At 29.0% G+C, this 13,580-nt stretch overlaps 1 protein-coding gene and 1 non-coding gene across 2 annotated transcripts; both read left to right on the forward strand.

The window, feature by feature from the left end:
• Positions 1-1,409: 1,409 nt before the first annotated feature.
• TRNAM-CAU lies at positions 1,410-1,481 on the forward strand. Its single transcript has one exon. It is a non-coding gene; the product is annotated as a tRNA-Met (tRNA).
• Positions 1,482-6,047: 4,566 nt separating this feature from the next.
• LOC113857145 (DEAD-box ATP-dependent RNA helicase 53, mitochondrial-like) lies at positions 6,048-12,815 on the forward strand. The gene is made up of 8 exons (XM_027488908.1): positions 6,048-6,507; positions 7,607-7,734; positions 7,881-8,292; positions 9,269-9,367; positions 9,554-9,778; positions 10,223-10,384; positions 11,704-12,154; positions 12,236-12,815. The coding sequence occupies exons 1-7, from the start codon at positions 6,148-6,150 to the stop codon at positions 12,142-12,144; spliced, it is 1,827 nt and encodes a 608-aa protein (XP_027344709.1). The 5' UTR covers positions 6,048-6,147; the 3' UTR covers positions 12,145-12,154; positions 12,236-12,815.
• Positions 12,816-13,580: the final 765 nt, after the last annotated feature.

Here is a 13,580-nt window from a genome sequence, read left to right on the forward strand (position 1 = left end):
TTTCAAGTTATTCATGTCAAGAGAGGTGGACCAAATGAGCAAAATTAATATATACCTTTTTAATCAGAAAAAAAAGAAGAAGCTTTATAAGTGAAGTTGCCCATAACATGTATAAATAAATAAATAACTATACTTTTATCCCTCTATTATGACTAATTTGTAATGGTAATGGTAATTGGTAGTTCCTCAATAGTCAATTAAATGAATTTCATTTCTTAATTATTTCAATAAGTCCTTCAATTTTGTTCATTGATCAAGCTTCAATCAAATTTTATTTACATAATCCTCTTAAATTTTCATTTTTTTAACTTAAAATGTTCATAAATTGTACTCATTACATCATTTAAACACTTTTGCACTCAAAATTCCTTAATCAACTATAAACTTGAATCAAAAGAACACCAAATTCACCCTTCTTCAAATTCTTAACCTCACTTTATAAAAATATTTTAAATTTTGGTTAAATTTTTACTTTTCAAACCTTTTAAATCGTTTTTCACTTCAAATCAATTCTAAACCTATAATTGTTCAAGTAAAAAGATAAGGATTAAAGGGATTTAAATAAAAGGAAAGTGATCAAATGATTAACCTATGATGATTAAAAATTTGAATAACTAAATATTTAATAAAAACATCATCTATGAACTAAAATCAATATCATTGTTCATAATAAATGGAGCAAAATACAATCATGACTAAATTAAAATGACACCTTTAGATAATGTTTGGTAAAATGTCAAACACCACCTTACACACTTTATAAACAAAAGTCTATTTTTAAGAAATCCTTTGAGTATAATTCTATGTATAAATAAATTTTATAATCTCTTGTAGTTTTAACTGAAATTTTCTTTATACAATAATTAAATTAATCTTCACTGTAATTATCCAAATTTAAATATCGAGCAAGTGTCATATAAATGTTTTATTTGGGTGAACTTATAAGAAAAATAATATAAAAATTGTTTGAAACAGATAAATCAAGTTATGAAATAACTGTTTGTGTGCATAACTTGTGATCATTAAAAACCTTTCACCCATCTTTGTGCGTTTGAAAATATATTAAAAAGGTGTAAAAACATAAATTTAATATACAGAAATTATGAATAGTGGTATTAAATTAAATTTCAACCCTTGAGTATTTAAACATGAAATCCAAGTAGGCACTAATCATCAAAACAACAGTATCTGAAAGACTGCAACCTTTCAAATTTATAATTTTACCCAAACTTTGTTGCAATTTTTATTTCTTTTTCAATATTTTGCATTGTGTTTTTTAGCTGTGTTTTCTTTCATTGAAATTTTAGTCTTTCAGTTTGTAACTCTAAATGATACGAATAATAGAAGCAGCACGAGGCTATGTTGATATGTAAGAAGAATTAAAATTTTATCAGTAAAGCTTAGCAACAATCAGAGTGGCGCAGCGGAAGCGTGGTGGGCCCATAACCCACAGGTCCCTGGATCGAAACCAGGCTCTGATACAAAAGAGTGAAGGCTTCCGTTTGTGATATTTTTGGCTTTATCTATAAGTTCCGTACCATTTGCTATTTCAATTCTAAGATAATATTTGTTTAATAGTCACTTATAAATTAAGAAATAATAATTATTTTTAATTTTATAAAATATTTATAATACATAATAAAGTTAATGATTTATTTAAAAAATATATAATTTTTTTAATTTAAAGATATTAAAATAATATTTTTTTAAAAAATTATGAGTATTATAATAACAAGTACCTCGTAGTGTTAGTAACACGTCTTCTTTTAGAAGTTTTAAACTAATTATTTCTATGGTACATATTTTGAGTGTGTGTTGCAAAGTTAATGGACAAGTTAATTGAAATATTAAAAGTTAGTTAAAGTTAAAAATTGAAAGTTGAATATAAATTTATTAAATTAAAAATATTTTTTAAAAATTAATAATTGAATTAGTGTAAAATGTAAAATGATAAATGAAAATATTATTAATCTTTAATTTAAAATTTAATTTCTATAATACTAGATAATTAAATGTTTTACAAATAAATAATACGAAATAATTTCTATTATTATTTTGATAATTTTATATAAAAAATAAGTGAAATGTCTTAAAAAATTAAATATGTATCTTTTAAAAACTTGTCATGAGAGAGAGAGAAGTTAGAGAGTTTGATTTCTTTTTATTATTATTATTATTATTATTATTTGAAGTTTCAAAAGTCTTTATAATTTTCATTTGAAAAGAGCCAATGAATCAAGGATTGAGTGTCAAAATAAGTTTTGACAAACATATACTGATACTCACTTAAAACAATTAAGGGAAGTGAGAATCAAATTTAGAAGGATTTGTCTAATTCAAATAAAACAAATTTCTTATTATTTTTCACCTGTAAAATATTAAATATAAGAGAGTTAATTTATAAAGTAAAATATTTCTTTTTTCTAGCTTATATATTTAGTTACTGTCAACCTTTCTCTATAATTCTAGTAATTGATATTTCATCAATAAATTTTATTTTAATTTATAAAAAGTAAATATCAAACTAAAATTACATATTTAATAATATTAATAAAGTTAGTTCACTTAATAAAGTTTTTAGAAAATTTTGACTGTAAATTATCAGTTAAAAAGTTGATAAAAAATGGCCACATTTATAGATTGATTTTTCCGTATGTAATTTCTGCTCCAAATTTTTCTTTAATTTTTAAATTACAAACATATATTTTCGTTTGTAATTTTTGTCTATAATGCTTTGCACTAAATAGCGAGCCATATATAGACGAAAATTATAGATGTATTTTATCCGTTTATATTATAGACAGATTTCTTCAAAAAATAAAAAATAAAAAATTTGGATAATCCGTCTGTATCTTCAAGATTAAGGTCAAAGTTTTCTAAGACTTATTTTATAACCTCTTCATCATTAAGAACTAGACATAGGTCTCTTGACCTTAACACTTTATCTTTATAAGAGAAAGATGCAGGAAAGTTAAGGATCAAATGCAAGTGATTCGCTATCTAGGTTACAGACTGAAGGTCTCTTGCATGTCTTCCTTTTGTTTCTCCACGAGCTCCTCTAACTCAATTTTTAATTTCTTCGTACTTTGATATACTAGATCTAACTCTTCTATTAACAACTTTCCTCTTTTATGCTTCTACATCTCTATCTACTTTTTCTGAACCATGGTCCTAGATTTAGAACACTTGTAAAGTCTCTTTCCTTTGGGCGTGCTTTTTTTTTTCCTTATGTCATTCTCTCTTAGGCAAGCTAAGGTAAGGACCCTAGTGGCAACTTGTTTACGACTTTCTTAAAAAAAAAAAAAAGGTCTTTAGTTACTCTCAAAGAAACCCTAATTATTTGTCAATTGACGTTTTTAGAAAAAAATTGAAATAATATTTTATCATAAAGTGTCAAATTCTTTTAATTAGATTTGATAATTAATATATTAATAATAATAAATTTAAGAGATAAACCTATTAAAAGTAAACTCCAAATTAAAAAATAATAATAAGATCTTGCACGTAAATACAATAAAATAAACACGTGAGCTTCTTGTTTGAATATTTAAAATAGATTTTAAAAATTACAAAATAAAATGTTATAAAACTATTAATACGTGGTACTTATCTAAAAGATAAAATCACATGAAAAAAATAAGCACTAATAGATCAAAAAAGAAAATAATTTTTTTGTAAAATTATAAATTTGAAATACCGTAATATATTATAAAATTGAAAGATGTAAAAATTGAAAATTTTACATTATTATAAAATCTATCAAATATAACATCCTAATAAAAATTAGAGAAGTTATTTTATATATTTAGTCAAAATTATAATTCACAAATATAATATCGTTTTAACAAAATATATAATGTAAAAAAAAATGCACATTAATTATAACATTAGTTGAAAGAATTATTTCAAAACTAAAGTTGATCAAAATTTATTTAAGGTCATTAATGTCACAAGAACGGTTGAATGATTTTATAATTTTATCGATCGAGAAGAAATTTTTAAAAAATATTGATGTTAAGGTTATCATTAATGATTTTACATATCAAAATACTTATAGAATATATTTTTTATAATTTTTTGTGTTTTTATAGTTAATTATAATATAAGAGTAATTTAAATGAAAGAACATTTTTTTTATAATTTTATTAAAAAAAATGTATTCACTTAAAAAAATTATATTATTTTAATAAAATTATTGATATATGTTTTTATTTTGTTTTATTACATTTTAATATAACATTGTTTTATTATTAATTTTTTATTTTGTCCAGAGTCTTAAAAAGATTAAGAATGGGCCTAGATATTATGATAGAACAAAGTAAAGAACATAATAGAAGAGTGAAAGATAATTAAAAACAATGCAAATTTTGAAAAAAAAAAATTAAAAATGATGAAATCTGTCATTTCTAATAAAAAATATACCTTTTTTATATAAAATTTGGTACATGTAATGATTGAGAATTTTTAAGTAAAAGTACTTGAAATAATAGATTAAGTATTATAAATTTTGTAAATATAAAAATTTATATTAATGAAAAGATTGTAAGTTTATATAAAATGATTTTTTGTAATAAATTTAAACACGTGTTTAAAAAATATTAAAAATTTACACAAGATAATAAGAAAATTTTTATAAATTAAACATAAATGTTCATGAACAATATGAAAGTTTACATAAAATTATGTATCAACTTTCATCTAGAAAATTTAGAAAAAAATTAATAATAACATGGGTAAAAATTAAACCAATTGAAATAAAAGAGAATAATATGAAATTCACAAAATTATTCAGATTTTATTTTAATTATACAAAATACCTGTGGGTGTACGTGTGGCGGCGGGGGTTTCGAATTTTCTAACATGCTTCTTATTATTAAAAATTATAAATATATAAGAGAAAAATATTAATTTAAAAATAAAAAGAGTGAAACTTATACAATTTTTATAATTGAAAGTCTTACTAACATTTCTCTTATTTGTAAATATTGAATTTTGTTAAAGGAACAACATAGTAAAAAATAGAAATGAAAAAAAAATGTTAAAGTAGATAAATAATAGAAAAAATAAAATAAAAAATGATAATATATGTAAGAATATTAACGTATTATAGATGATAGAAAAGTGAATTACATAACTTTTAACATGGTAAAAAAAATGTTAAAAGAGACCTAAAAGAACTTTAAAGACAATTATTAAAATAAATCTTTTAATTAATTATATATTTGAAAATTTTGTTTTTGATTCACTGAGTTTCATTGTATGGTATAATTTATAGAATCAACCTCACTTAATAAAATACAATTTGATAATTATTATATTGAATTTTGTTAATCTAATTATTGATTAAAGTTATATGTTCATATTAATCATATATATCGAAAGTTCATAGATATATAATTTTAAAATTAACACTTGCCTAAATTTTAAAAATGAATATTAAACATTAAAAAGGGAGAGGAAAAAAGTCAGTATATTAATAAGCATGAAGCTAAAAACATATTAATTAAAAAGAATAAAAATGTATTTGGTCAAATTAAAAAAGTAAAAAGTTAATTTTAGACCACAATTACTTTTACAATTGAAAATGCATAAACAAGTTTGCTTTTAGCTTTTAGTAAGTATATATTATTTTCACTCATTTTATATTTTTTAATAAATAAATTACAGTATTAAAGAATGAGTTAAAAATGTATTGATGATAATTTTTTTTATAAAGGATGTGATTTTATTTTATTTATTTAGATAAATTTATGTAATCACATTATATATCACATAATATTGATAAATATGATAATTTACCTAATAATACGCTACATGCATTCAACAATAACAACAAATGAAAGTCTAAGAGCATCAACAAATGCAACACATTCTTTGGTGGATCAATATAAACAAAACTAAAAACAAATAAATAAAATGAAATTTTTATAGTACACGTGTAGTGTATTCTCATAAAGTACATTTACAAAGTGTGTAGACATGTCCACACAGGATTATGCCCCTAAAACCCTCGAAACTAAAACCCTTCTCATTTCTCAGACATTGCAAGGGTTTGTCACCGTCGCATTCTCAAACCCTTTGGTTAGAAGAAAAATAAAACCCCTCAATTCACTTTCTTCATCAATCACTGCAACTATTCATCACAAGATGACGAGTTCGATTCTCCGAAGATCCTCTTCCGTTTTCTCACGTCGTTTTTTCGCTGCCGTCACCTCCGTCGAGACACTGCCGCATCACCACGGGCGGCTCGATTCCGCCGTCTCCTTCCGGAACGGTGTCTCCGGCGGAGGAGCCAGGGAATTTCACGCGAAATCTGGACCCTTGAGTTTCCGCTCGTCGCTGGTTTCTCGTTCTGCCCAACACGCCTTAAAGTACGATTACTCTAACGACAGTGAAGTTTGCAGTGTGAATGGTGACGAAGGACTCGAGATCGCGAAGCTTGGAATCTCGCAGGAGATCGTGGATGCTTTGGCTAAGAAAGGGATCGCGAAGCTCTTCCCGATTCAGGTAAGGCCGTGATTTTCAATTTGCGTGGAAACTTTGTCTTTTTATGTATTCTGATTTGTTTGTTGATTGATTGATATAGTGAGCTTCGTGTTTTGATCGATTTCGTTTGTAATTTGGAAAAGGGAAATGATAAGTATGAAAAATATTGCAAAAATCAATTTATTATTATTGTCGTTGTTTTTGCAAGCTTTTTTCTTTTTCTTTTTTTATTTTAAAGCTTTTTAAGTTTAAATAAAAAATAAAAATATAAGAGCAAAATACCGTTGTTATTCAATAATAACAAAATCGATTATCTTGTGAATATTGTATTTTATTAGATGTAAATAATGACAGAGATAAGACTGTTAAAATTAATGATGGAATTATTTAAATAAAGTAAGTTATTTAAATCAAGATATTTCTGTATTTATTAATTTGATATGGTGCGTAAAAATTCTAATAAAAAACAATAAATATTTTTTATTTGATATGGAATGTCAAGATTTAAAATTTAAAATTGAATTTAAAAGGAATAGTATTTGGGAAGAATTAAAAATATCAATTAAAAGGTAAAATGAGAGAAACTTAAATGAGAAGTGGAATAGTTCTTAAATTTGTTCCCGCTCTAGCATACGGACTCAAATTTACAATACAAAATTATTATTTTATTATACAGCTGTGGAAAATGATTTAATATGCATTCAGGTAATTTGTCCTTTTTAAGTTTGTTTGAAATAGTTTGGCTTAAACGGAAGGCAAATGTGTGTATGTAGAAATTTAACTAAAAGTTGAAAACCTCGATATATTTGTGCTGGTAGTAAATAGGTGTGCTGAAATGAGTTGATCTACGTCAAGATAAATCATTTTTTTGTCTGAAATATTTTTGGTTGGAAATGAAAAAAATGTGTAAGTTCATAGAAATTTCACAAAAGCCAATTGGTGCTATATTTTGGGCTTGAGCTACTCTGTTGTTGTTGATATTATTATTATTGTAGAGCTGTGGTGAAATGAGTTGATTTATGTTTAGATATATATATATTTTCTATTTTTTGAAGTCACTGCTGTTTAGAAAATTTATTAACTTCAAGCTTGAAATCCTCTATTATTGTGGTTGTTGTAGAGAGCTGTACTGGAACCTGCAATGCAAGGGCGTGACATGATTGGTCGAGCCAGAACGGGAACTGGGAAAACCCTTGCTTTTGGGATACCCATCTTGGACAGGATCATTCAGTTTAATGCTAAGCAGGGGTACGTTATGTTAGTTGCACTTACATCTTACTTTTACTTGAACCTGTTGTCTTGTTTCTCTGCTTGAAAGTGGATTAGGTAATTGATACTATGTACTCTTGATATGTGTCTTTAACAACACAAAGTTTTATGCTTGATTATCACAGGCGAGGGAGAAATCCTTTGGCTTTGGTTTTGGCTCCAACGAGAGAACTTGCACGGCAGGTTGAAAAGGAATTTAATGAGGCTGCACCTAACTTGGACACAATCTGTCTTTATGGTGGTATGCCCATTCATCAACAACTGAGGGCGCTTGATTATGGGGTAGATATTGCAGTAGGCACTCCTGGTCGAATTATTGATCTTCTCAACAGGGGTTCCCTGAATTTGAAGGATGTTCAGTTTGTGGTTCTTGATGAAGCTGATCAGATGCTTCAGGTAGGATTTCAAGAAGCTGTGGAGAAGATATTGGAGAGGTTGTCTCCAAATCGTCAGACTCTTATGTTCTCAGCAACAATGCCACCTTGGATAAAGAATATTACCCGCAATTACCTAAACAACCCCCTAACTATTGATCTTGTAAGTATGCAATTCTGTTTTAGGCACCAGGGGAAACGCTATTGCAGTTTTCAGATGTCATTTCTATTGGAAGGGTTTGGTATATAACATGGACCAAAGACTTTTAAGGGCAAATTATGGGATACCAAACAAAAGTGTACGATTTGGTCTTCAATAGGCAATAAATTTTAATTAGTAAAATCTTCTTGCAGGGAACTCGGATTGCAGTAATTCCAAATTAGGGTAAAAGTTTCGTGTGTGCAATAAAGTCTCATGAAAAGGGCTCAAACTTTTGGTGTCTGACTCTGATTATGATGAAATGCAAAGAAAGAGGGTATAACTATAATCTAAGGGAGTAATCAGGTATTTGGATGAATAAGTTCCTGCCACTTTAAGAATAGAGGGTCAGTGTAGAGATACAGAGCTAAAAGAGGGTCTCCTCATACTAGTGATTGGCCCAAGAAATACTGGGAAATATAAGAAAGTCTGTAAGCTGTTTTCGGAAAATAGAAACAAATATTCATTGGTGACCTAGGGCAGTCTATATAGGAACAACCATCCTGGCACGGTTAAGTATTCTGGATACATTTGACAGATTAAATTATAGTTTTTGCTAACATTATTTCGTTTATACATTTATGTATGTATAACTATTTTACTGGGACATGGTTGTTAAAATTAAACAGTGATTCATTATATGATGATATTGTAACAATAATTGTAGAAAGTATTATCTATAATTTTGGAATCTATGCTGCTGCATAGACTGTCATTCAATTATTAGTTTGATGTTAGGTAGATCTGATGGTTGCTATTGGTTTCTTTTCTTGAGTCTAGCACAAGGAACTGAATTGTAGTGAACTTTTTGTCGTGTACACATTTTTTTATGATTTTTACTTTGTAAGAATGAAATGGTAATAAGAATGTTTCAGATTAATGTGCAGAATCCTTATAGTTGATTGATAATAAGTTAACTTGGAATTTATTGGTGCCATAGGTTGGAGATTCTGATCAGAAGTTGGCAGATGGAATTTTGCTATACTCTATTGCATCTGATGCCTTTGCTAAAGCAGGAATTCTTGCACCTCTGATAACAGTATGACCAGATACAACCAATTTTCTGTCACCTATAATTAAATGATTTTTATTGTCATTGCTGTTTATAAATCAATCAATAGCTATTTTAAATTTTTGGTATTTGTTACTAAAATGATTGCAATTGAGTCGGTCTGGTACTTAGAGATACTTCCATTGCCTTTCCTAATGTTATACACTTTGGTAGGAACATGCAAATGGAGGGAAGTGTATTGTTTTCACTCAAACCAAACGTGATGCTGATCGATTATCATATGTCATGGCAAAAAGCCTCAAATGTGAGGCCTTGCATGGAGATATTTCACAAACTCAGAGGGAAAGAACTCTTGCTGGCTTCAGAAACAACAATTTCAATGTTTTAGTGGCAACTGATGTTGCTTCACGTGGGCTTGATATTCCAAATGTTGATCTTGTGAGTTCTGTTTTGCCAAACTTTCTATTTGAAATAGTTGTGCTATCATGTTCTGTTCCCTGTTTCTCAGTTGATGGAGGTTCAACAAAAACTTTTATTTTCTACACGATGATTCCTTCTTTGGTATTACCTATTCTTGATACATTAGATACTGTATACTGTGATGCTACAGTATTGGGAGGAAATTCTGAGGGGGGGGGGGGAAGGAGCTCATATATTTTTGGGATATTCAATATTTGAATTTCCCTAAATTTTGAGTGTGAAGGGAAATTATGGAATGATTCCTTTTTACCTGCTTATCTTCACTGTTATCTTCTTTATGTGTTTCTTGTTCACTGTAATCTTTTATGCCTTCTTAATATTCTGTGTATGAGCAAATACATTGTAATACACTGTTATTTGATTTGTTTGTATGCAAGTTTTTTACATGGTTTCCTCATATAGGTAATACATTTTGATCTTCCCAATTCATCTGAGATATTTGTTCATCGATCTGGACGAACGGGCCGTGCTGGGAAGAAAGGAACTGCTATTCTTGTTTACAGTGAAAATCAATCCAGGGCTGTGAAGACTATTGAGCGTGATGTTGGATGCAAATTTACAGAGGTGATCTTTGCTTCCTTTCCATTTTCATCCTTTTATCTTTCTTCTTTGAAGTTGTCTTTATTATTATTGTTATTATTCTAGTTCATTACTACACAAAGATGGGTTGCCTATTCTCTTGCCATAAACCTCATCCAGCTCCCTCCAAAGGGGATTTGAATGTGCTGTCAAAGATAGGGAACTTTGTGCTGAATATCCCTATATTATTATTAGTTTATGATTGAATCATGTTAGAATATCCTTACATTGACCAAGGTTTTCCACTACCACTGGATGCTACTGCTAACTGGCTAAGTAGTGCTAAAACTCATGTTGCTGAAAATCTTCACCAAGTCTAATACTCTTCTATAATCTATACAGTGTGTTCTACACATCAGAAGGTTATCTTGATGGGTTCAAAAGGATTATAATACATGTACTTGTCTATCCATGTTCTTCTGTCTAGTTGCTCCTTTGCCTTTGATGTTCATGACATCAGTTGGGACTTAAAACCTCTTTGATAATTGATTAAATAAAATGTGATGGCATTTGGATACTACATTTAGTTTTGGTAGAAGTAGAGGAATAAGGATATGATATTACTGCAATGCAGACTCATTTTCTTATCACGAGACTATGATTACTGCAAGCAGACTGTGCATTTCATAATCACAAATATCTATGAATTTCATGCTTAATTGTATGAGGTGTACATCTATAGTATCAGGTTGGGTTTTAAGTAATAATTAATATTACATTTGTTATAGGTTGTTCTTGGATTGGGAAGGGAAAAAATCAGCAGGAAATATTTAACAATGTCAGGATTTAAACCTAGAATTCTATATTAAGTTGGTTGGAAATAATCTGAAAAAAGGTTTAAGTTCTTTACATTTTCTGAATAATTAGTAGGAGTAAGGTGAATCTGTTGTGTGAATTTTTAGGCTGTTACTGAAAAGTTTTTTCGGCTGCAGACATAACTGTCTTGTGCTTTATGTCAACCTCTTTGAAGGCCTTAATTATCAATAACTTCCAATGTTATGAGTTCTCATTTTAACCAAATTGGATTTACAGACATTAAGTCTTTGTCAAACTGAGAATCCTTAGATGGGCGTTATTGGTTTTGATGTTGACTGCGTGTTGACAATTGTATTCTACATGTGCACAAATAGTCAAATACGGTCTTAATTTAGACGTGAAAGGTAAAATCCTTCTGTTATAATTATTTTTCTTGATACCTATTGTTTCTTACCCTTCCTATGCTACTTGTATTGTGGTTCACTCTTATTTTGTATAAGGATTAATTGCTTGCAATTTCATCTTATTCCAATATTTTTGTTTATCAGCTACCAAAGATTGATGTTCAAAGTGGATCAGCAGAGATGTTTGGGGGCATGAGTGGTGGTCGATATGGCCCTTTTGGAGGCATGAGGGATCGTCAATCTGGAGGTGCAGGTTTTGGTCGCAGTACTGGATTTGGCCGTTCTGGGAGTTACAGTAACTCTGGATTTGGCCGATCCAGCTATGGAAATTCTGGTGAGACGGGAAGGTTTGGCGGACCAAATTCTAGCCATTTTGGTAACCCTGGTTTGAGAGGTGGGGGGTTTGGAGGATTTTCTGGTAATTCTTCTGGTGATATGGGTAGAAATGGTGGGCCAAGTTCTGGTGCATTTGGTGACAGAAATTCAAGCCAAAGCAGAACCTTCGGTGATTCACGTGGAAGCGGTTTCGGTTCTTTTGGGGATAACTCAAATAATGACAGTTACAATAGCAGAAGATCATTTTAATTTCATCTTGGTAAGTGATCTTCATTTTCTTAAATGGTTTAATTTTGGCTTCTTGCGCAGTTTAGTTTACTGTCTTTATCATAAACTTCAGGTATCTTGCCAAAACATGAATCACTTGAGTTGGAGAAGATTATGGTATAAGAATAATACCTTCCATTCTTTGGGGGCGTTAGAGCCTTTTGTTCTTTGGGACAGTCCTCAGCTCAAGCTCAACTCTAGTGGTATTCACTCCCTCCATAGCAGAAGGAATAGGGAGGGTTGTATCTCTGCAAGTTCCAGCTTTTGCCAATCATTTGTCTGGCTCATTATTTTCCTTCGTTCTCTTTTAAGCAGTTCGGTAGATTATGATTCTGAACATACCTCAATGTATATGCCTTGGTAATTTTGAAGTAGCAGCTTTATAGAGCAATGGTGATCCAATTTATTTAGAACTTGTTCCTGAAAATACATAATGGGCAAAGAGAAAGTTTTTAGAAAAGGATAGGGTGCTCTGTGGTTCATATTATCACAATGTTACATTTCATCGTACGAGGAAATATTCAACAGCATCTATTTTTGAGTGTCAGTAACAGCATCCAGTTTGATTAAACATCGTTCAAGGTAATTGTGTTTTGTATTGGATTAGACACAAATTGCCAGCATGAATTGAATCATAAGTAGAATTTTACTTTCTACACTAACTATTTATTTATTTTTTGCTAACCATATATACCATCCTTTTTTTTTTGTGTATCTTTTGGAAATAAAATTTCAAACTATGTTACTTCCGAAAATTAAATTTCAAACTGAGGTGGTACGAAAAGCAACTGCCTCATGAGGAACTTTAGATTGATAAAAGGATACTTGGTTGAAGTTGATCATGAACAATAACTTGATGGTAATTACATTTTTTTTTATTCTTTTCCATTTACTATTGAATTGTTCCAAAGTTTGAATGAGCTTGAATCGCTGCCTCTTGTTGACTATAAAACTTGGATGTTGTAACAAACTTTTGTTTTAGAAAATTGATCAAGTATCTGAAAAGCATGTTATTTATTTTTCGTGAAAAGTCTCTGGTTTTTTGAATTCTAAACTCGTAAATTTCATACTTCAGTCTTTGATGATTTTTGAACTCATATTCCGCCAAATACTAGCGTCAACTTGTTGCAATCATTGTATTGTAATGCATGACTTGCATGCAAATGGAATTTCTTTTGCCACCTTATTCCATTTCTACATTTCGATTCAAAAGAAATTTCTCCACAAGGTTGTTCCATTTTCCTACCTTCAATATACTCGTGTAAACGATAGTCTCATAAATAGTTAAAGGTTTATAAGCATTTATTTTGTATTAGAATCCGTAAATAGTATTTGAAGTTCATCAAAGGAATCCAGAGTTCATATTAAGTAATTAACTTCTTCTGTTGTATGAATATTTAAAGATTATTAGCCTCAAG

Source organism: Abrus precatorius, unplaced genomic scaffold (genome assembly GCF_003935025.1).
Source record: "Abrus precatorius isolate BTA unplaced genomic scaffold, Abrus_2018 Scaffold1, whole genome shotgun sequence".
Taxonomy (NCBI): domain Eukaryota; kingdom Viridiplantae; phylum Streptophyta; class Magnoliopsida; order Fabales; family Fabaceae; genus Abrus; species Abrus precatorius.